The sequence below is a fragment of the Mytilus trossulus genome, chromosome 1 (assembly GCF_036588685.1).
Source record: "Mytilus trossulus isolate FHL-02 chromosome 1, PNRI_Mtr1.1.1.hap1, whole genome shotgun sequence".
Classification (NCBI taxonomy): Eukaryota; Metazoa; Mollusca; class Bivalvia; order Mytilida; family Mytilidae; genus Mytilus; species Mytilus trossulus.
The window spans coordinates 1434905-1461390 of record NC_086373.1 but is presented as its reverse complement, the minus strand read 5'-3'; the positions used below and the strand labels follow the sequence as shown (position 1 = coordinate 1461390).

At 30.9% G+C, this 26486-nt stretch overlaps 1 protein-coding gene across 1 annotated transcript in view; it reads right to left on the bottom strand.

The window, feature by feature from the left end:
- Positions 1–26486, bottom strand: part of LOC134698876 (uncharacterized) — a 249622-nt gene that overhangs the window by 49319 nt on the left and 173817 nt on the right. Inside the window, exons 8-9 of the mRNA XM_063560556.1 lie at positions 19071–19313; positions 16750–16886 (exon numbers count right to left, since the gene is read on the bottom strand). Coding sequence (XP_063416626.1) covers positions 16750–16886; positions 19071–19313 — 380 coding nt within the window. The remainder of the gene's footprint in view (positions 1–16749; positions 16887–19070; positions 19314–26486) is intronic.

Sequence of the window (26486 nt, the reverse complement as noted above, 5' to 3'; positions counted from 1 at the left end):
TTAGTTTTATAGATCAAAACGGAATTAATTTTTTTGCAAGTGCAATTAATTATTCTTTCTTCTTAATTTCATAATGAGACAAAATTCAAAAATGTGGAGTGAATTCGGAACTCTTTACATTTATTTTTTGCATGAGGAAAGTGTTCTTGCTTTGTATAATTCGTGATTCTGATTGGCTACTCTACAATGTCGCGTTATTCCTTAAGCAACTCCATTACACAATATTTGTCATTTATGATAACAAGAGGTCCCACAATAAAGTGTACAGGTAAATTGAAAAACTGTTATCGAACCAATTCTAAATATCATTAACAATCCAAAAGCATTAAGCATATAGTAAATAGTTTGAATGTTGTTAAATTTACGCGCATGCGCAAACAGTGAAGAGTCAAATATTTATTCCTTTTATATACTTCTAAGGTAAGGAATGTAGCAACCAAACCTATTTTTTTTTACTAAAAGAAGGTCAAAGAAAACATTTCCCACAAAATAAAGGATTTTCAAACAGCAAAAAACATTTTTTGAAAAAGGACGTGGCCATCCTGAATTTTTTATCTTTTTTTATGGCAAGAGTTTTTTTCTTACAGTTTCTTGATGTTTCGTAAACTTGAGAATGGAAATGGGGAATGTGTCAAACAGACAACAACCCTACCATAGAAAAAAACAGCAGAAGGTCACCAACAGGTCTTCAATGTATCGAGAAATTCCCGCACCCGGAGGCGACCTTCAGCTGGCCCCTAAACAAATATCAGCTAGTTCAGTAATAATGAACGCCATACTAATTTGCAAATTGTTCACAAGAAACTTAAATTGATATAATACAAGACTAACAAAGGCCAGAGGCTCCTGACTTGGGACAGGCGCAAAAATGTGACGGGGTTAAACATGTTTGTGAGATCATAACCCTCTCCGAATACATCTAGCCAATTTAGAAAAGTAAACGCATAACAATACGCACATTAAAATTCAGTTCAAGAGAAGTCCGAGTCTGGTGTCAGAAGATGTAACCAAAAAAAAATAAACAAGATGACAATAATACATAAATAACAACAGCTTACTAGCAGTTAACTGACATGCCAGCTCCAGACTTCAATTAAACTGACTGAAATATTATGACTTCATCATATGAACATCAGGCACAATCCTTCCCGTTAGGGGTTTAGTATCATACCATAATAACATATATGAGAAGAACATAACCCTTGTCATGCCAACAACTGTTTTTTTAATAAATGTGTTTAGTTTCGATGCAAAGATCCTATAAGTAAATTTATATTTACTCCAAATTATGCAATCTTTAATGACTTGACAACAGTATCGTAACTATATCCCTTCTTAATAAGTCTATTCAAAGCTTTTGTTAGGTACTGAGGTGAATACTGACATCTGTATGCTTCATAAAGAATATTTTCATAAAAAAAATGGATGTGAAATACCTGAACGTATAAGAAGTCTGCATGTTGAGCTATATTTACAAATGATGTCCTTTTACCGATGATAAAATTAAGTAAATGTTTTGACTAGTTTGTGATATCGAAAACCATGGTGTAATAATTTTTCAGTAATACACACATTTCTCTCGCTAAAATCTTAAACATTGTTACATACACGAGCGAATCGTACAAGTTGAGATATATAAACACCGTAAGATGGTGACAAGGGAACGTCTCCATATAAAAATGAAAAATTAACGATAGGAAATGAAAAATCATCTCTTTTATCATAAATTTTAGTATTCTGCTTATCGTTTGTGATATAGATATCGAGATCTAGGAAAGGGCAGTTGTCATTGTTAGTATTTCCTTTATTTGATTTTCATGCTTGTTTTATGATTTCCACAATTCTCTAGATTTTGCTTGCTTATATATTCCCTACTAGCAGTTATTTTGTCGTTATAAAGAACGAATTCTATAATATATAAAATTCTGTCAGATTTTTTTTTAGAGGTTAACATTATCATAGTCATTCGAAAAATGTGATGAGAATGATTACATATTTATTCAGTTTAATGCAATCAGGTTGTAATGCTAAAAGTTATAGAAGAGACATTTTAACATTTTGAATGTCGACAATTCGTACACGGATTTTTAATATTGAATTTGTCATTGCTTTTGTAGTTCTATTTAGTGATATAGATAATAATAGTTAATTGACTTGACATATCAACGATATAAGGATGAGGCTTTGAAACGGGGAAATACGAGGCTCTGCCGAGCTTTTGTACCCGTTTCGAGGTCGAATCCTCAAATCGTTGATCTGTCAAGTCAATACACTATTATTGTCTTTTTACTGCAATCAAGAAAAATCATTCTTAATTGTTGATTATTGTGTTAATAATTTGAATATTGGGGGAACTCCCCCTTTTAAAAATGCCTCATATTTGGCAGAAAAGCAATATACAACAAAATGATATGGTACCTGTTGAAACCAATCGATGATGAACAAATTCGTTTGAGTATTGATTAAAATATAAACAATAAGCATAACACAAAATGAGTTTTGGGTTTTAATAAAAAAAAAAAAATATTAACAAGAGAAATATGTTTTTCCAATAATAGTAAAAAAATAAAGTTTAATTCGTTCCATGATTCGTTGTTTACATTGGAAACGGGAACAGGTTGAAGAGATCATCTTAAATAATTTCCAGCAAATACTATTTGAATATTTTTGAGGAAAAGTGATATCGGGTCGGTGATTATATGTGACATAGAAATATCAAGTCAACGCATTTTTACTGCAGTATTAGTGCATTAATTCGGAACATCTGGATCGTTTTTATCTATCAAGTTGAAAACGCGTGTCTTCAACACCCTGTTATGGCTAGCCTTAGAGATAACACGCATTTGTTGATATTTTTAAAACGACTTTCCGTGCCTACAGCATGGTGTAATAAATTGGGATTTCTTATTTCCCGCTCTAGAACTGTAGCTATTGTGATTAGTAGAATGAAAAGTCTTAGAAGTTGTCATTAAAGTGAGGTAGCAGTTTATTAGAAGTCAATGAGGTGACATTTTTAGAAAAAAAATAAGGATTTTCTTATCCCAGGTATAGATTACATTAGCCGTATTTGGCACAACCTTTTGAAATTCTGGATCCTTAATGCTCTTCAACTTTGTACTTGTTTGGCTTTAAAAATCTTTTGAAATGAGCGTCACTGACGAGTCTTATGTACACGAAATGTGCGTCTGGCGTACCTAATTGTAATCCTGGCATCTTTAATAACTATTTAGTATTATTTTTTTTTAAACTTTATATACTTTATTGATTTCTTTTTTACATTTGTTATTTTGATCCGGAAAGTACCGGTACCTTATTCCGGCCTCGATAAACATTATATTGTATATCTCGAAAATGTGTTAGTATTCAAAATTTTAACATAAATACAAGATATTGTTGTGTATCTATAATTTCAATATTGATCAATTTTTAAGAGAGAAAGTGAGAAGAAAAGAAAAAATACTAAATAAATAAAAACAGTTGCCAAAAAAAAAAAAAAAAAAAATATAAGAAAAAGAAAAAAAAAAATACTTGAAATTTGGCAGCAATATTTTTTTCTTAGGATACAACATTAAATGAATTTGGCAAAGTTGGTTTTCCATTGTTAACAACCCATACAAACACAAAACAGATATTCAACAATGTACATGCTATTTTTGGCACAAAACAAGAACAAAAACCAATAGACAACATATAACAGTATAACATATATATGGTGGTGTGGAGAAGGCTTTTGAAGTTTTTCAGATGTACATTATTCTAGTAATGGAAGCCTTAGGTCCCAGTAGAGGTTGGCTATGTGAAGAGGCTTTGTTTAAAAAAAATATTTTCTTTTCTAGTATAAGATTTTCTTTTAGATAGTTTTTCAGCCGTGCAAAATCTATTTGATTTTCAAACAGTTTTGTTCTATAGACATATAGATGAAGAATTTTGATAAAAGTATAATTGGATTTTTTATTTTATTATTTTCTGTTTTTCCTAAGTTTATGAATAAAATTATATCTTTTTTAAATGGAATAATTGTCTGTGTTTGGTTATGAATCCAGTTCATGAGTCTTATCCACAGATCTAATATTATATGGCATGTCCAAAATATGTGTTCAATATCTTCGATACCATTGCAGAAAGCACATTTATCGCTTTGTTTTAGTTTTATTTTTGATAAAAAATTATTTGTGCCCAATATTTTGTGTATTATTCTATATTGGAACCAGTGAAGTTTGAGCTTTCTGAAGAGTAAAAAGACATATTATGCACACTTTTCCAAATCAAAATGTTGGTAAGAATTTATTTTGTAAATCTGTCTAAGCTTTATAAACTTCTTCCTTAAAAGGGTTTTAACATCTTTTTGTAGGGCCTATAGGGCCTACATCAACTAGGTTTTCAATACTATTTCTTTCATTACTTTCGAATAGCTTTTTAGTTTTGGAAATGTTAAAAACAGATGGTTTAACTTTGAAATCAATAATGTCTTGATGATAGTTATTTTTTCAAATGGTGTTCATGTTTGTTCATACCAAATTTTTATTATGTTTTTAATTTCTTTAATTCTTGGACCATAGTTCAACTATTCCATTTCAAGCAAATTAACAGAAAAGTTTATTCCTAGTAATGTAAATCTACTGGAACCCCATTTTAATCCCCATTTCACACACATGGTGTCTTGACTATAATTTTGTTAGCTTATCCACACCAACTTTGTTTTGTCCAAGTTCATATGGAGACCAGACATCTCAGCATTGTTTTGAAATAAGCAAAGCGATGCATCTAGAGATTTGAGTGTACCATCAAGTATTATTGATGTGTCATCTACGTATTATATATTCTGTGTCATCAATTTAAATTCCTTTTATTGCTTTGTTCTTTTTGATTAAAATTCCTAGAATTTCAGCACATAAAAGAAAAATGTAAGATGATAAAGGATCCCCTTGTCTACAGCCTCTTTGAATCTGAAACAAATCTGATAAAAAAAAAACAGTTTTGGGTTACTGATGAGCTTATATTTGCGTAAAAGGTCTTTATCCAGTGTATTATAGAGAGTCCAAAATTTAAAAAGTCAAAAACTACATTTATGAATTTCCATGATAGGGAATCAAAAGCTTTTTCAAAATCTATGAGGAGGAGAAGACCTGGCAAATCATTGAAATCTGTATAAAATAAAATATCATATATGAGACGAGCATTTTCTCCAATATATCTTCCAGGAATGAAACCTGTCTGATCATTGCAAAAAATAATAATAAGCAGAACAGATTTTAAATGCTCTGCTATACAACTTGATGCTAGTTTATATGTTGTATTCAACAGAATTATTGGTCGCCAATTTTTCATGAACTGTCTAGGTATATCACCTTTTGGTAAACAAGTAATAATGCCCTGTTTTTGAGTTATCGACAATTCCCCCTTTTTGTAACCATAAATTATAGATCTGAAAAAAAATTCTAAAATTTGTCCAAAAGGATTTATAAAATTCATTTGTTAAGCCATCTGACCCTGAACTTTCTCATTTTTCATTCTACGCATAGCTTCTGTCAATTCATTATAAGTTATCCCCCATCTAAAGATTCTTTTTAAGTATCATTTAATTTTTCAATATCAGAATTAGGTATTTCACTATTTAGATTTCCTTTACTCAAGCTTTCAGTTTGAGTATACAGTTTTATATAGGTTTTGTTTTGCCTCTTCTACTATTTTATCTTGTTTACAAGTTGAATACTCTTTTTCATTAACTATTTTTTGGATAGTTTTATTTATAAACTGTTTAGTTTCCATATTAAACAAAAGATGGGTTTTCCCCTTCTTTAATCCATTGCATTTTTTCTGTTCTTATGATTCTAAGATCAGATTTATGGTGTTCAATTTCATTTAATATTTCCTCTGTTAAGATGCTTTCCTCTAATTTCTGAACTTTTTCTGATAATAATTTTTCCTGTTTATCATTTTCCTTCTTTTTATAAGATGGATAGGAAATAGTTTTCCTTCTGATTTCTGTAATAATATTTCTAAAAAGAGTTGGTCATGTATTGTAAAGTGAATGTCTAAATCATTTATTGTTCTAAAGTTGCTCTATTGTATACCAATGATGCATATTGGTCTTTTACTTAAAGTATAGAATCTTTTCCAGTTTTTTAGTATTCAATATCATGTTAAAGTGAGTTGTTAAACTTCCATAATCCTTTTCCAAGTATGAAATCATTTATCTTCAGATTTGATATTATTGGAGAGTGATCTTATCTATAGCTGTTGTGATTTGTTCATCAACTACATTTTAATTATATGAAATTTTGATAGTTATATGTATCTAGAATTTGGTTTTGTACTAAAGTAAAGTCTCCAGTTATCACAACTAATGGTTTGTTTAACGTTTCTATCATTTCACTAAGTTTTGTATAACAATCTGGTGTTTCTTTGTTTGGACCATATAAGGTTATTAGGGTCTTTCCTTCGATTTCCATATTAATTCCTATTTTTATACTCAAAGCTTGTTGTCATTAATTTTTTTTTATTTAAGATAATCTAACCATCTCTTTGCTTCTCTTTTGAATTCAGACCTTGATAGTTGTAGAAATTGTATACTATTATTACTCATTTATAAGTGATATTTCTATCTTAAAAAAAAGAATACGATATATTGTGTTAAATGCATAAAAAAATTCAAAACCCATACAGCTGCATACTTTAAAGTGTGTGAAAAAGAAAATATCTTTGAAAAGATATCAGGAAAGATGTCTGATCGCGACTGCCATGTCTGTGTAGAATTCAAATTGTAATCGGAATACACCAACAATGCTGCATGATATAATATAAAGTACTGTGCCAATAGCATGAAATAGAGAAAAAAGACATACAATTTGAAAAATGGAAAAATGGAAAGAAGAAAAAAAAAATACATATCCACTATTGTTTTATTTTCTTTAAAATTCCAGAAATGATGTGCTCTATGTGTGATATATTTATCATTAAAACTAGAGGTGACTTCCTCCCTTACATCATAAATCAATTGAATGATTCTTGAGAGTCTTTGACTGGTTTGATATTGAAACAAAGGCAAGAGTAGTACACCGCTGTTCAAAACCTCGTAAATCTATGGACAAAAACAAAATTGGGGTAACAAACTAATACTGAGAGAAACGCATTAAAAAAAGAGGAGAACAACGACACAGCATTAAAATGTTACATACACAGAAACGGACTAAGCATTAGACAAATCCGATGAGAATAACAAATATAAAATCAAAACCAAATACATGAATTTAGGATAGTCTTATAGTAATGTGAATTCTTACTCAAATATAAGAGAAAACAAACAACACAACGGAAACTCAGTCATTTAAATATATATTTTTTTCTTATATAATACCCCCAAATATACCCAAATACATTGCAGAGATAGTGAAGAAAATAATTTATTTCTGTTTTTATCACCAAATCAGCTATCCATGTATGATTTGTCCAGCTGTATGATTTAGAAGGAAGGAAAAAAAAGTACATGTATGGTACTTCATGCATTCAGGTTTCATAGCTTGTTTATCCGGTAGTTAATATTTCTCATCTGTATAGTTCTACTTAATATCTACATAATCTTCAAGCAAGCATTTATGCTATATTGCAATGTATGTCACAGGAGCAGTATGTCTCTGTAAAACAGTATATAGTTTGATATTGGCCATACTATTAATAGTCAATGTATACACATATGTATATGTTGTTAAGAAACTTGCAAAGTAGTGTCTCTTGTTATGCGTTAAATCTAAGTACAGTAAAACAGCACTAACATTTAAAGTGAAAGCTAAACATACAGCATAAAGAAGCGTTGAATTATGTCAATGCATTAAATAGCTTTTCGAAAATCCTGTTAAAACTTATACGGAGGAACATGGTTGGTACATACAGTAATACGTTATATTATTAACTACTGATAGTAAATTGAATTGTTTAATACATATACATTATTAAGAAACAAAATGCCGTCAAGTCTTAAAAATAAGTGGGGGAAAAACGATCATTCTCCAAGAAACACATATTGCACTTATAAGATCTTATTGACTACGGATGTGAAGTATATAACTCCGCCTCACATTCCAAAAAGAAAATACCGGGTGCGAAGTCAAGCACTTCAAATTGGAACAGGTGCATATACAAATGTAGTCACAAGTGGACTGCAAATGAAAATGGGTGACCGAAGAACGCAAGTAATGTCTTATTAGAAAGTCTTTCTTGAAGATATCTAATCATAAAAATAACTATCAAACTAAGAAAACTTTAGCTAAAAAGCAACACTGTGTTGCTACTCCAGGGAAATAAAACAGAATAGAAAACCATATTTTATTGTTTCAAAAGATATTATTAATTGACAAGATATATATTTTCACCAAATATATAAATACAAACATTTCCCAGCATCCCATGTATGATCCCAACTCTCAAAGCTGATCTCTAAAAAAGACAATCAACACTTATTACGAGTGAAAGTAACGTTCATGATTGATACGTAGTATCGCCTTTTTTCAAATATATGGCAATATGTCTGTCTCTTATTTGGAAGAATTGGAATCAAATAATGTGTTTGTGTTTGTCGACCGACTCTTTATCAGCTCTCCAAGTCCTAACGAGTAATTTATTTAAGATAAACAATTATGTATTGTACGATGTTATATTTTTATATAAACAGTTAGTTAAACTATGTAGTAACATAATATTTGAGTTGATCCCAGGCCACTTGGGAATTTTAGGAAATGAAATTGCAAACCAGACAGCCAAAGTTTTTAATAACGGTACAAGAGATTGTCACATTCCCCAGTAACAGGAAGACATGAAATGTTTAACAAAAAAATATGAAAACAAATTTGGCAAACACAGTGGTCGGACAATCCAAAGGGAAGTTAATACACTCCTTTCAAAATAATGTATCATTTAACATTACTATTCCAAAATTGAAAAGAGAAAATGAACAAATTAAATACATTGGCTCTATATATGTCAATAATTATCTTTACAAAACAGGGAAAAGTCCGAGTGAAAACTGCAAAGTCAAAGACGACGTGTACTTTCTATTAGTCTGCTCAAAATATGATGCTAAAAAGAATTAAATCGTCCAACCCATATCAACAGACTATAACTATTGAATAGCAGATTCTTGACTAAGGACCAGACTTGGAGTAATTGTAATTTTAATCATTAATCAGCTGTAATCAATTATAATTTTTCAAGTAATCATTGTAATTATTAATCAGCCAAATATTTGATAACATGTAATTTAATGTATTTACTTAATTTTGAAAATATCCTATCATCCTAATTACTTTTTTATTACATTCTGATAACAATGAAAAATTTCAACAAATTGTGTGAGCATTTTTAAGTTGTACAGATATTATATCTAGACATACAAAACAACTACAGACTTTTTGACACATCTTATGATAAGAAACATTATTTAAATATGTTTGATTTATTAGATTTATTTGAGGTTAATGGAACAGTTGAAACCCGGAGTTTAATTTTCTATTGAATAAATCAAAAAGAAATAAAAATAATATTCATAACAACTTTAAAGGATTAAAAATATTTACATTTCTGATATAATTTAGATTTGAAGTGAACATGGTGATAGGCTTAATATTCTGAGAGTGTTTTTTAATAAATAGAAAAAGGGGGGTTCAAGGAATAACTATTTTACCGATCATAAATTCATTATAAATGAGTCATGCTGGTATTAGCTTAGGCTTAATTGATTCATTTACTTAATGCTAAAATGTTCTTTAACTCTGAATCCTTATCCTTTTGTTAATATTGTGATTATTGTCATCTTGGAAAGCCAATTCAGAGACCAACTAAAGTATGTTTTTATTTCAATAACCTACTCCGTATTTAGGGCAATATGATAACAGATAAAACAAAATTAATCTGATTAGCACAGATAGTTCCTAATAATAAAATGTATAGCGGAGGCTTCCATGTTTCTATCGAAAAAACATAATGGAATATTTCTTATGGACATTTTCTAATTTCACTTTGGTAATGATGATATACAGGGTTGAAAAATCAAAGGTTTTGATAGAACTTATTTCTGGAAAAGATCGAGATTTATAATAATCAAGAAGATGTTTCAATTTTTTTAGAATCCACATATGGTTAATACCACTATTCGAGTAAACAGTTTCACAGTATTTCTCAAGACCTTTTTCTAATGCGGACATATTTTTTGTCAATCTCAAGGAAAATTATTTAGTCATAAATGCAGATGAGCATGTTAGTACGGTTACCGAGAAAGAAAAAGTCGCTTATTTAAGGAGTTTAATTGTCATTCCGACTATATGGCTAAAATTCACAGTATTGGTAGTTAAAAGGTTAAACTTAACATTTTGACCTGTCGTCAAAAAATCATACGGTGCAATTTTCGTAAAATTGTCTTTGAAGTACGTTAGTTAACTTGAACGAAAAATCGACTGAGAAAACTTTTGAGGTCTACATTGTAAAAAAACATCCGTTATACAATTTTTGTTATCATATACATTGTTGTTACATCTTATTTTAACGATTTCGAATAAAGTTTAGCAAAATTAATTTGTTATTAAAGAGTTTATGTAAACGAATAACACTACGTATATTTTGCTTTCAATAGAGTACTTTTCAATTCAATTTCATCATTTTTTTTTAAAGGCAAAATGTAAAATAATTAACATTTATATGATATTTCAAAATTTTTTAAGGTGGTACCTAACACTACAGGGAGATAACTCTGTAAAATCAGCTAAATGTTTTAAATACGTTGTGTTGTAAATGGAATATTAAGCTTCTCAATGATCAAAATAAGTGTTTGTCAAACTGCTATATAACCAGTGTAATTTTTCTGATAAAACGGTTGGTTCAAGTTTTTTGAAATCATTATATTTTTGTCAAAAGGGTCAAAGTAAATACTTTGTCAAAATTTCAAGAAAATTAAACGAGCCAAATAAATTTTAGTTAAAGTGTTGGGTACCACCTTAATCAATAATATCAAAATTATTTATCTCAAATGCTTTATTGTGGCAATTTAAGCAAGACACAAGTCATAATGCTCATACGATGGAGCTATTCGAAGCTCAAATACAGACTCTTATAGATTCATTGCTTTTCGACATACTTCTTGATATTTTAATGGTACATTGACCGACATGCAACATAAAAGACCGTTATAATAGCCCCAACGGGAGCAGATGGCTACGGCTTCCATCACAGTGTATCAGATTATTTAGGGGAGAAGTATTCCGAACTGGAAAACATTGACAAATCCCCTATATATGACTCCACATGATATGAGCTTTACATAGCCAAAATGTTTGTAAATTCCAAAATTGTTAAAGTAATTTATACCAACACTGTTAATGGCTGTCGTAACTACTTAAGCACTTGAGAGCAGGACGATACTTTATGCCTTAAACTTTGAAACGAAGTTTAGAGATTGGAAAGAACGGAAGAACAATTACGGACCTCTTATACAAATGCGATTGTTCTGAGTGTTCACGAATATAAATATTTGACACATACAAGCGAGTTATGGCGCAGATAGGGAACATAAGCAGTGTAAATGATGGGCGAAGATTTTCACCCATTCACTAATAATGTGTCTGTCTTTCCCAAACAATTTGTCAACTGTTGTCTACTGTAAATGCATTTACCAGATGCGACACAACTTTGTCTCTGTTTGAAGTAGGTAAATAAACCTTTGAAGAACACGCACGACTGTTTCATTGTTTTTTAAAGGTTCGGTGATATTGACAAATATGACGTCCTTGTTTGGGCATGAAAGTTACTTACTTTGATTCCAACAGAAAATTTGGACCGCATTACACATGTCTAAACCCCCTATTCCGTGAATTTTAAAATACGGTTGGTTAGAGTGAAATGATTCATTACACCCCGTGTATTAAAAGGGGCATATGTCAGCAGAATTCTTGCAGAATCTTGTTTTCATTGAAGGGAAAATCTCTTTGTAAAAAGTCTTGTGTTTGTTCATATCAAAGCTTAAATGTCCGGAGCTTTACTCCTGTAAAGGTTCATAATTAAAACGAAATTTCAAATCATGTTACTTGACAGATGACCCATAAGATACTCCTGGCATAATACTGTTGTGTGGATCTCTTTGATTCGATTTTTGAATTGTAACTCTTTTCGAAGTATGATTGAGTGTTTTTTAGTACTAGTGAATTACACAAATCAGCTTATGCAAAATTTGCCTTCATGAAAGTAGGCTTCAGGAAAAATAATAATATTTATCCTTTATTGCTGAGGTTAAAAGGCAAGGTAACTACTGTAACTTTAATAGAATATGTGTATAATAGATCAAGTGTTTTAAAAACGCCAATTTCAAAAATAAATCGATTTCCTAAGTCTTTTTTTTTTACATTTTCGAAATAATTTATTGTTTATACATTTGAAAAAAGTCTGTATCTGAAATTTAACCCTAATTGATGTATATATCTTCAATTTTGAAAGTATGGAATAAATTTTTTTTTTTTTATTAAATTTGATCTTTAACTTATTTTATGCAAAACTGTTACTACATTTCTTTTTGACGACATCGATATTTCAAAAGTACTCATTATTCCGAATCCAATAATATATGATATAGCCATATAGTGTGTTTGACGACTAAATTTTTTAAAAATTGGGTCTGGTCACCCTATTATGTACCGTTGTTTTGTTCAGAATTTGGTGAAGCTTAGGTTTCCAATACAAACAAGGTAAGTGCCCCGATTTGTTGATCAATGTTATGAAGAACTTATAACATGCCAAAATCTAATCGTTGTCAAATGATATGATATTGTAAGCGGGATTATCTGAGTGCTTATCTACTCCTTCTTTATACAAGACATTCGTAGTAATACGAGTTACATACAAAGACAATATTATTTGAATCTTTGTGCTGAGGTATTGTGAAGAGATGATAGATATTTGACAGCCTTTTGTTTTCGATAAAAAAAAAAAAAAAATCACAAAAATACTGAAATCAGAGGAAAATCAATTCGGGGAGTCCATAATCACATGGCAAAATAAAATAACAAAACACATCAAAAACGAATTGACAAGAACTGTCATATTCCTGACTTGGTACAGGTATTTTCATATGTAGAAAATGGTGGATTGAACCTGGTTTTATAGCGCTTACCCTCTCACTTTGATGACATTCTCATCAAATTCCGTTATATTTAATAAATAAAATAGTCAAAATATGGGTACAACAGTCATCATCGTGTAACAATTTTTACATTAACGGACTTTTAAACCTTTTTTTTTATCTGATTGTGTTGACCGCAGACGTCACTGATGAGTCTTTTGTAGACGGAATTTGCAACTGGCGTGAATATAAAATGTCTATCCTGGTATCTATGATGAGTTTATCAGACAAAGAGTTCAGTTCAACTTATTCTCATTTAGTCCATCTCTGGCATAGTCGTCCATGTAACCATATCGATGTTTAAGTTATGGTTCGAATTGGTATGTTGGTGTTCTCTAAACATTGGACCGTGATATGTCACCTTTTGGAGATTTTCATGTTGAATTATGTTCAGATTCCCAGTAATAATACGACCAGAGGGGTTATGTATATATATAAGGCGAGTGGGAATAGTCAAATGCCGAAGCGTATTTTAAGTATTGTTCTAAATCAATGTTCTGCAATGCGTGTTTATAATTGAATACTTTGCTTTGGATGTGTTTATATCGTTTGTATTGAAGAGTGCATGATATGGTGTTAACATAATTTATAATGTTCGGAATGAAATACAATGTTTACATCATCAACATCGATATATTATTGTTATTAATGTGTCATTTTGGTAAATGGATAACAACACGAAGATCACAGTGTATATTTGGGTAACTGACGGATAATATCACTACACATTTTACCCAAATTTGAACGTCAACAACGTAATCATGGGAATCGTAAGTATTTTTAAGATATACATAATATTTAACAAATGTGAAAGGATCTCAGAGACACTTATGACTTGTTTCCGTAAATATTTTTTTTTTATTCAAAACCACGCTTATAAAGACTTTATATACAACATAAACACAATATTGCACGATCTTGCAATTTATACAATTTGAACGATGCAAACAGAAACTTTGTAACTCTATTTACAATTTAAACACGCTGTTGACACGTTATTGTCAACACCACGATGTATACGATGAGAACGATGTTAACACTAGGGTATAGATTTGTTGTTACAAAACATTTCAACGATGATAATAATGTAAACACGATATGTGCAACCTTTCGATGTATACGATGAGAGCGATGTGAACAGAAATGTGAAGACTCTATATACCATATAAACACGATGTTGACACTAATGTCAACATCTTAATGTCTACAATGTCAACACAAATGTATAGACTCGATATACAATATAATTAAGGTTTTTACACGTACAATTTAAACACCTTTGAAAATAGTGGAATTAATTACTTTTGGAGTGTCAAAAACTCGTTGGAAGTACTTGATAAATTGCATGCATATATTGGTGATTTTTAATCTGTTCAAAGTTTTGATTTTTCTACCCTATATACCAGTTAAATTCTTTTTTAGAAAAATTCACATCCTTGATTTATTGGGCATTTAAAAAGTCAGAATGCCAATACATATGTACAACCTCTATTAGGATATTTTTTAGTAGCAGCAAACAAAAGAACTATGTCAATTGGACATGCTTTGATACTATATTTGCGCTTGAATTTTTACTTGATAATATTTTTGTTAGCTTTGGAGATTCCGTTTATCGTCAAGTTATTGGAATTTCAACGGGGACTAACTGTGCATTACTTATTGCTAACCGGTTTTCGTATTGTTATGAGTTTTAATTTATGACTAAATTCAGCAAAAATCAATCTAAACAACATTTGATACAACAATTTAACAATACGTTTAGATATTTGGATGATATATTCGCTCTAAATAATGACGACTTCAGTATGTATACAAAAGAAATTTATCCTGTTGAACTTACTTTAAATAAAGATAATACTACCAATAACCACTGCCCTTTCCTCGATCTTAATATCTATATCATTAACGGGAAACTTAATACAAAAATTGATTATAAAAGAGAAGATTTGTCATTTTCTATTGTTAATTATCCATTTTTAGATGATGCCATTCCCTTGTCACCATCTTATGGTGTTTATATATATATCAACTTGAACGATTCGCTCGTGTATGTAACAACGTATCAGATTTAAGTGAGAGAAATGTATGTATTACTGAATAATTATTATACCAGGGTTTTCGATATCACAAACTAGTCAAAACATTTACTAAATTTTATCTTATACGTTCAGGTATTTCACATCCAATCTTTAATGGTAATATTTTTACAAAGCACTAAAATGTCAGTATTCACCTCAAAAACTAACAAAACCATTAAACAGACTTATTAAGAAGGGATATAGTTACGATACTGTTGTCATGTCATTAAAGATTGTATATATAGGCTTTAACATTGATTCACTTCTAGTAGATGTAGTAGATGTTTTTGTGTTCTGTTAAATTCTTCCTTTTAAAATTGTTATACGATGATGACTGATGTACCAATATTTTGACATTTGACACAATATTTATTGTGGTTGCTTATTTAACGCATCAATGTAAATATAACGAAATTTGATGAGACTGTTATTTAAGTGAGAGGGTTAGAGCTATAGAACTAGGTCTCATCCACCATTTTTCTACATTTGAAAATGCCTGGACCACGTCAAGAATATGACAGGTCTTTTCCATTCGTTTTTTATGTGTTTTGTTATTTTATTTTGCCATGTGATCATGGATTTTCCGAATTGATTTTCCCCTAAGTTCAGTATTTTTGTGATTTTACTTTTTTCTAGGGTCTTTGCACCAGAAATATACACATTTATTCTAAAACCAATTGTTGGCATGACACGGGTTATGTTCTTCTCATATATTTCATTATAGTATAATACTAAACCCCTAACAGAAGGGATTGGACCTGATATTCATATGATGAAGACATAATCTTTCAATTATTTTGATTGAGGTCTGGATCTGGCATGTTAGTTAACTGCTAGTAGCCTGTTGTTATTTGTGTATTATTGTAATTTTTTTCATATTCTGACATCGGACTCGGACCTCTCTTAAACTGAGTTTTACTGTGCGTATTGTTGTGAATTTGTTTTTATAAATTGGCTAGAGGTATAGGGGAGGGTTGAGATCTCAAAAAAACATGTTTAACCCCGCCGCAATTTTTCGCCTGTCCCAAGTCAGGAGCCTCTGGCCATTGTTAGTCTGGTATTCTTTTGAATTTTTGTTTCTTGTGTATAATTCGGAGTTTAGTATGACGTCCATTTCAACTGAACTAGTTTGCTAATTTGTTTAGGGTCCAGCTGAAGGACGCCTCCGGTGCGGGAGGTTATCGCTACATGTAAGACCTTTTGGTGTTATCTGCTCTATGGTCGTGTTGTTGTCGCTTTGACACATTCCCCATTTCAATTCTCAATTTTACAATATCGAAACAATAATTGCAATCTAAACAATATTTGCAGTGGCGATAATTCGATTGAAAGTGTATCATTTTGTGGACTTTTTTTTTATTTTCTCTTTTAAAATGGAATAAAAGGGGAAAGAACTAACCCATTGGGCCATCTATTGTTTTTGATTTACTTTTAAAATTGTTCGTGGCAAATATATCTTTTTCGTTCTGCAAGTATGCAAATCAAGAAACATGATGCTTAATTATTAGTACGTACCATGCAGATCCAGATAAGCCAGCTGTATACATTGCATAATCTGTAATGTGATGCTCTTGTAGTATAGTCATAGCGGAACTCATTCCAATTACAGCACGTATACCACCACCAGAACCAATAATTGCAATATTTGGTACCTGTTTGTTTAAAAGATTTCAATACGTGTTTGTCCAGTTAGTAAGTGATTTAACGGGCATTAACTGCTTAAATTATGACTACTTAATTAGTTTAATCTCAAATTTTGATTAAAAAATACCAAAATCTTAATACATAAGTTTCATAGAAAAACATCACAAAAAGTCGGGATCTGTTATAAGGTATCAGCGTGTAGTGTGTATTTCTGACTGGACACAATCTAATAAACAACAAACATGACCCTCGTAAACTACCGATTGGCATGTGACCCAGTTATAATCATTAATATAAAAAAAAATCATTCTTGAGACATCAGTGACAAATAAATTATGAGATGGATGCCATACATGATTCTGATTCCCAAGTGTTTCTAACATAAACATGTATACACATGCAGTATCTGGACTTGGTTACATTTTATATATATTTGTAATGTATACAAACAAATCGAGTTCAACGTTAGATACTTAATTATATTCTTAAAATTGGTATTAGATGTATTACACAGTATTGAAATCTCTTCTAAAATGACAACGACTGTAGGATGATTCATAAAACAAATAATCTTAATTTATTTATTGAAATGTATGCTATTTATAACATCATTCATGATAACAATTGTGTTTTATTTCTAAAGTTGTTTCTAGCATTAATCAACAAACATGTATACCATATCAAGTGTAACACTACCTCATAGGTTTACTGAGTAAAATAGAATTGACCTTTCCTTTTAACACGATAAAGCTTTGGCTTGATTCGAGCGTCTCTTACATTAGGTGAAATATATTACAAACAGTTATTCGGTGGGGATGATATTGTTTTAAATGAGAGGCAAAAGATATATTGAAACGATATGCAAATGATCAAAAGACAATCAGTATACACACACAACATAGAAAACACAAGACTGAGTGAGCAACACGAGCCACACAAAAAAACAGAGACGATTTCAAGGCAGATAATCTGATCCTGATTCTCGCGTGGCATCCATCATGTTGCTCCGGGAGTTAAATAATTGGAACATATCCGTGATTATCTATGAAAAAAACATATTCTATAACGGTAAATCAACTCGGGATGGTGTCAGAATAATTTTAAATTTCTTGAGTTTAATAAAACAATAACATGAACCATTGAATCTGAGTAAATCTAGATCTTCAGGGTAGTTTCTTTGTAATTCAAAACAAATACGAATAAAATATGCGGCGAATTCAGAACCCCTATGAATGGGGACAATATATATAGTTCGAGCAGTTGTTTATTTATTTGGTTATAGATGAAGGTTTATTCTGTATTGTAAACCATCCAGACAAAACATATATGATGAATATTTACAAATTATGACGCACCAGACCTAAAGGTCTAATTGAATAATAAAGAGTTCCTATTGTAAAATTTCACAAATACCTTATGATAACGTTTTGATCCGATGCTCGTTGAAAAAGAAATTTACACCATATTGGTATTATTGCACAAAATGTTAAGGTATACTGTGAAAACTCAGGTACCAACTTTCCAGGTAAAAATTAGAATAATTCAATTTAGTGTTCTTCAGACCAATTTTTGAATATAGAACATATTTAATGAATAATTATTGGATAGGATATGTAAAGTTTAATTTAAAACAGATAAAATATTCATTCAAACAGATAAAAAGTTAATGCGATTGACGAACTATTAACTGAAGCTTGCAACAAAATATGGGTGGGGTCATTAAATGTACTTAACCATGCTCCACAACGGTATAATACGGTTACTTTAATCATTCATCCCTTATTTTACCGATTTTCTATTTACATTGTATCATAGATCAACTTTATTCGTCCAAAGTATTGTGTTAATATGTTTTTTTTATTGAGTAAAGCCATTTCAATTGCTATTGTATAGCGTTTCTTTCTTTGTTGTGATGTTACACTTTTGTTTCAGATAAGGGTGAATATGTTGTACCATTAATATGTTTAAACCTACTGCAATTGTTTGCGCCTGTTCCAAATCGTTGTTTTTTTCTTTTTAAATATTTATACACTAGTTATTGTTGGGCCCTTGATAGCTAACTGTTCGGTGTGAGCCAAGGTGTGTTGACGTCTGTACACACTGATTTACGTATCAGATAACAACAAATGAAAACAAATATACTAATATTTAAAAAAAAGAATGGTCACATTAATATCCTCAAACATACTTACATCTTCAAAACTTTTGATCGAAAAGTTATCGACGTTTCTTTTTTGGACTTTCTTTATCATCTTGCGGAACACAATCTTTCTTCTCTTTTCAACAAAGGTAGATTCATCGTGACATAACTGTTTAGTATCTTGATAGTAAACATCGTGTTGCCTATATACCACAAATGAGTACATGGGAATAAAATAGGATTGACAAATTTGCTCTACTGATTCACAACAACAATGTATCACAAAAGTCTCTTTCTGTTGACAAAGAATAAGCTTTGGATTAAAAAAAGTTTAAACTTTATAAATAAAGGGAGGCTACAGTACCTCCACTTGATGGTTTTAGACCGATTACGAATATAGCACTCCTAGTAACTAGACACGTGGATTTCATATCTAAAGCAGTCAAGCCAGTGATGTTAACCTGTTGGTACTGATGATCTTAAACAGATTGTTATCTAACAATTTGTACAACCTTTTAAGTTAGGTCAGAACACATGTGTGTAAGATCGATCATTTATTTGTTTTATGCTATGTCACTAAATTCATGCTACTTTTGGAAAATCTCGGCACGGCAGTATAAGTTACAACGAAAACTGAAAGCACCGATTATTATTACACAATCTCTTTATAATTGACCATGTCGTTAATTGTCTTAGACTCTCGATACTTAAATACAACACTAAGTTTTAGAAGAAGGATAATAAAACGAACAGAGATTTCTGCTATTTATGGATGGAATTGTCCTATCCGTGATTCAAGGATTGAAGTCTAATGCGTTTATGGAATTTACAGCATAAAATAATTAATTAAGTATCAGAACTTTAAACTTCAGCTGATTCCGGTTAGTATTGTCTGACTAATAAAAGCAACAGTAGTATACCGCTGTTTAAAAAAACTCATAAATCCGTGGACAAAAAACAAAATCGGGGTAACAAACTAAAACCATGGGAAACGCGTTAAATATAAGAGTAGAACAACGACACAACACTGAAATGTAACACACACAAAAACGGACCAAGCACCAGACAAAATCCTACGAGCATAACAAATATAGCATCAAAACCAAATACATGAATTTTATGATCGTTATTTCATTCAATTACACCTGTTTTATTTGAGGTCAGCATTGCCTGCTAAAACGTTTATGGTCTTTATTTCATACAATTACAACTGTCTTCTTTTGTGGTCAGCATTGTCTGCCAATACGTTTCATGATCTGTCTTTCATATAAATACAACTGTCTTGTTTTGGGTCAGCATTGCCTGCTATATGACAATGTAAAACAATTCAAACAAGAAACCGAAAAAACTAACGGACTTATTTGTATTAAAAAAATGAACGAAAAACAAATATGTAACACATTATATAAATAACACATAGTTGAGAGGGTGATAGAGCAGATTGGTACCCCAAGAGAACATTGTCAACCGCGGCGAAGCCCGTAACAACGTTACGGGCATTAGAAAAAACCAACAAAAGTCAAGGAAGATGTTTTATTTTATTTATTTCAACAGTCGATAATAAAAATCTGAGCCCAAAACGTAGAACTTAAGCATTGTATTTAATTCCTTGATGTAAATTCAATTCATTGTTCTTTGAATTATCGATTTCTGATTGGTCTAGACGAGAGGGTAACATTAAAAATAATTGTCACCCGCTCAGCCATGTGATAGAGTAAATTGACACAAAATATGGCATTTTAACGTGAAGTATAATAAAAACAAATGACAACTACTGAATTGCAGGCTCCTGACTTGGGACAGGCACATACATAAATAATGTGGCGGGGTTGAACATGTTAGCGGGATCTAGATTGTATAAATTATTTTTTAAAATGAATCATTTCACAAAACTATCTTTCTTACTGATGGTCTGGATGGAGGGTCCTTCATTTCTTTCAAATCTAATTCTGTATACCATTTATCTCTATTTATTTTTTTGTTTTTTCCATTTTTCTGTACTTATAATTTAACACCCTGTTTTTCTTCAATGTTACTTGTATGTCTATTTTCTTTATTTACAAATATATTGTGAACATTACATGCATTATTCTCTATTTCTTGATCCTCCTATAATATATTTGATCCTACAGTACCTCCATGAGAGAAAAACCAAACTTTTACTACCTAAACAGGAAAAGCGGTCTTGTCTTAAAATGATTTTTGTCTAAATTTAAAAGCTTGTTAGGTCTCTTCACAGTTATTTCGAAGTGCATTTCTTTAACATGTTAAAGAAATTAAATGCAAACTTTCAAAAATTACATATGCGCTAAGTGGGTGTTATATTTTCTTGGTGGCTTCAGACATTTTTTAATCTTTTTCAGCTGGTCCATTCATGACCTAAAGATACAGTATAATTTCAACTCTTAAAATACTTCCACTTTAAGGCTTATTTTTTAAAGGTGCATGAAAAAAAAGATATGTTATGTGCACACAAGAGTCTATATTTTGTAAATAAAGATAAAATCAAAGGATAATAAATTAACAATGTTCCTTTGTGTGACCAGAGCTAACTAAATTAAAAGCCTGTGGACCACGTTAAATGGCAATTATAAGATATATATTATAGATAAAATATTTTTAAAGACTAATTTGATGTACATGTATTAGATATGTCGAATGTATAAAAATTATTCAAAAGTCAAAATTATAAAAATGAATGAGTATGTGCCTTTCAGCATGTTTAGTAGGCTTTTAAATGAAAAGGGGAGGGGCTTGTATAAAGATGCAATTTAAAACTCGTGAATGTTTTTGTTGAATAAATAATCCCAGTGGCGGATCCAAATATTTTTATAAGTGGGGGCTCACTGACTGCCTAAGAGGGGACCCGCTCAGGTCATGACTCAGTGATTCCCTATATTATTAACCAAATTTTTCCCAGGGCTACCTCTGAATCCTTCAATATGTACAAAATGAACTTTAAATAGAAAGGAAATTACAAATTGCATAGTATATTACATGTAATAATTTAATAGTACGTTATGTTTTGAAAATTCTTAGGCCAAAAACACTTGAAATAATTCAGGGTCAATTTAGACCCAAGCACATTAATTGTATTACATTTAAAAATGCATACTACAGTTGAAGTTATGAACATTTGCCTTTTTGGGGGCTGATTTCTTTTGCATGTAATTTTAGTCTCAAGAGGCATACATGTATATTTGAACCGCTTACTATCCTACAGTAGAAAAGAAAAATAGCATGTGAAATACAGCAGTTACACAAGATATTGTAAAATGCGAATATATTGAAATGTTCGCTAGATTCAGAGTTCACAAATGAATAATACAAATTGATAAAACCCATATATTGTACCAATTTACATCACTCTCCCTGGTTAAGGGGAAGAGTTGTAACCTTCAAACATTAACCCCACCACATTATGTATGTGCCTGTCCCAAGTCATGAACCTGTTATTCAGACAGTGGTTGTCTTTGGTTGTTGTGTCACATATTTTTTTTTGTACATTAATATGGCTTCAGTTTTCTCATTTGAATTGAAGAAATTGAAGGGCCTTTTACAGTTAACTGTGCGATAACGGCCTTTGACCTGTAGCTGTTAAGTTCTGTGTCATTTGGTCTATTGCGGAGAGTTGACTCATTACCAATCAATTATAATGCCACATCTTCCTTTTATATTGAAACACAAATATTGACAAATAAAAAAACTGTTAGATATAAAGTCAGAATGAGACTTATGGATAAAAACTTAGCAGACTATCAGCTCACACTTTTCATATGTTATCATATGGGGTTCGTGTTGTTTATTCTTTAGTTTTCTATGTTGTGTCATGTGTACTATTGTTTTTCTGTTTGTATTTTTCATTTTTAGCCATGGCGTTGTCAGTTTGTTTTAGATTTACGAGTTTTACTGTCCCTTTGGTATCTCTCGTCCCTCTTTTGTCACAATCATGGTTTAAGCACAATAATAACCAAATGCTCAGCAGGGCGCAGCTTTATACAACCACAGAGGTCGAGGCCTGAACGGTTTGGGCTAGTATGGACACATCATTCAAGCTGGATACATCTCTGAATTTGGACTGTGATTAAATAGTTGACACAGCATAGATGGCTGACACAGAATCAATGTGGTCTAATAAACTTAAAATATTTGTTTTGCTTAAAATTGAGCAATTCACTTTGGCCGTTGAATATTAATCCTCTAAGAAATTCAGAATTATTTTCTGAAATATGAAATGAGAAAAATTATACCCCCCCAAATTTTTTCCAGCTCCCCCTTTCCCCTTTTCCAACAATGATTTCAATTCAAATTTCTAATGCAACATTTACTACTCATTTAAATTCATCATAAAATATTAAAATATAAAATGTCATACAGTCATGGTTAAAATTAGTATTAATTAATAGTAACTTCTAAAGAAATAAATGGGAAATGTGTCCAAAGGGACACAGATGATGCCGCGGCTGGCATTTAACGTTATAAAAGGACATAGCTCAAGAACTGTTAAAGTTAAGCTGCCAAAAATTGAACTTATACTGAGTTTAGAGGTAATAAACATTATGTACACATTTCATTAAATTTAGTTGAAACAAACTTAAGTTAAGAGGACAGAAACTAAGTGGACACAAATCTTCATTTTTTGTCATTTGTAAAGGAGCATAACCCTAGAATGGTAATCAAAGTGCTTGTAATCACTGAATGGTAAAGACTGGTTTAATTTATCAGTTGGTAGTAAAGTGAATATAGCATTGATTTAAGTCAACTACTTTCCTGGACAAAGAAAGATAACTGCAATTTTCAAAGATATCATAAAGCATTAGTTTAAGGTAATTCAACAACCATTTTGGACAAAGAAAGATAACTCCAATTTAATGTCTTGAAACTACAAAAAATGCTTTTTTTTGGCCCTTTACTCCTAGACTGTTTGCCCCATAACCCACAAAATATATCCCAACCTTCTACGTATGATATTTAACAATCATGTACAATTTCAGAACAATTGAAATGCTTATACACAACTTTTTGTACTGACACTAAAAATTTTGCGGTCGTATAAAAATGTTCGTCATGATTGTATACACTTTGCAGAATAAATCAAAATTGACGAAGTTATACATTTAACTGTACATGTTTTACAACAGTATAGTTAACTGTTCATGGATAGAACAACAAAAGTCTACAATGTTGATTAATTAAAGTCAGACTATGCTAAAAAATTAATTCAAATTGATAAATAGTCAGGATAGTTCTAGATCTTTTACCAGTTGTCTTGTACAATAAAAGTTATAATTTAACCTTAAATCGGGATTAGCATTATGTTATTTGGTATAAAGATTTTTTATTTTAAGATTGTTTTATTTTATAATTTTTAACTTGAAAAAAGAAAGCCAATTTGAGCATGTACATGTAAACAGAGACATAATGTGACAAACCAGTCAAAAAGGGCATTTGGATGGAGAGTTATCTAATTGGCACTCATACCATAAATCTCTAAATCTATTATACAGGATTCATAAGAATTTTGAAACAAATATACAAACATACATCTTGGAAGTGAAAGATAGTGCTTCCTACTTAGAATCCCCACTGTTTTGACAACCAGTGCTTTTGAATGGGTACATATGGTTGAAACCAGCCTTCACAAATGGCTAGATCCACCCTATGGAAAAAAATCTAACAATATCATCTGTAACATTTGATTTGACAAATGATATTTTATCCGGATAGAATATTTCTTATCATAACCATCTATCCATGCGAGACAAGCTATGTTTGTTCAAGTGTAAAAAGGAGAATGAAATGTATTGAGGCTACCCTTAATATTAAGGTAATCAATGGTGGAAACACCTAAATTAAAAAAAACAATTAAGTGAAGTCCTATGAAAGTTGCATATATAAGATATGAGAACTATATAAAAAATGACAATTGTAGAATAGTTATTAAAGGTACCAGGATTTAATACGCCAGACGCGCGTTTCGTCTACATAAGACTCATCAGTGACGCTCAGATCAAAACAGTTAAAATGTTTTGTCCATTCCTTACAATGCAAACTATGAAAATTTCATTTTTTTGTGGGAGGCACCATTTTGGATTAAATATTCTAAATATATGAAAAAGGCAGGGAATTAGATATAGCGGCTTCTTATCGCTTCCAAAAAGTACTGAAGTGCCTTCTCCCCACAAACAGACTTGAAAGGTAGTTAACTATGTGGTATTAATAACAATCACAGCCTAAATACTGAACTGGATAAGTAAATGTCACATCAAGATTTGCCTGTTCCATGTACACATGTATTATTTACACCTTATCACATGGTGGTACTCCTCAGAAAGGAGATATATAGAGTACACATAAATAGCTATGTCCTTGTTAAACATAATTAACCACACAGTCAGAATCGAAGATACATAATCTTTATGCTTGACAATTTGTATATCTACAAACGATACCTAAAAATAATCCTATGAATAGTTTTAATCAAGTCTTACAAATGGAAATTGTAAGCGATATGATGATGACATTTGAAATAGAGTAATGCCTTATTATAAAGTCCCTGTTTTTACCATGGCAAACCCCTAAAATTAACTTGTTTATCTGCAAATAGTACCCAATTACACTTCAAAATTTTATCAAATTCCCTTTGAAACTTTTAAAGATATATGTTGATATGAAACCTCTACAATGTACATGCAAAAACATTTTTTTTCAATTGGTACATAATGTCTGCATCAATGGTATGTCTTTCAGCAGCAATAATAAAAAGAAATTATTTTTCTTAGATTGCCAGTGACCCTTGAATTATTTTTCAATTATATAGGATAAAGACATTAAGCATTTCTTTATGACAAAATGAGCAATTCTGTTATTTCATTTGCTGTGAACATTCAATCAAAGATATATTCCCTATATTTAGTCTATTTGCACTCATTTTCCGGGGTAAATAGTTATCAAAGATACCAGGATTACAATTTAGTACGCCAGACGCGCGTTTCGTCTACATAAGACTCATCAGTGACGCTCATATCAAAATATTTATAAAGCCAAACAAGTGCAAAGTTAAAGAGCATTGACAATCCAAAATTCAAAAAAGTTGTGCCAAATACGGCTAAGGTAATCTATTCCCGGTAGAAGAAAATCCTTAGTTTTTAGAAAATTCAAAGTTTTAAATTCAGGAAATTTATAAAAATGACCACTTAATTGATATTCATGTCAACACCGAAGTGCCGACTAATGGGCTAGTGACACCCTCGGGAACGAAACGTCCACCAGTAATGGCATCGACCCAGTGGTGTATATAGTTATCAAAGTTACCAGGATTACAATTTAGTACGCCAAACGCGTGTTTCGTCTACATAAGACTCATCAGTGACGCTCATATCATAAAATCCCTTGGATGGCCGGTGATCCCCAAATTTTATACCAGTTTTATAATATAGAGACATCAAGCTTTACAATATGAAATAAT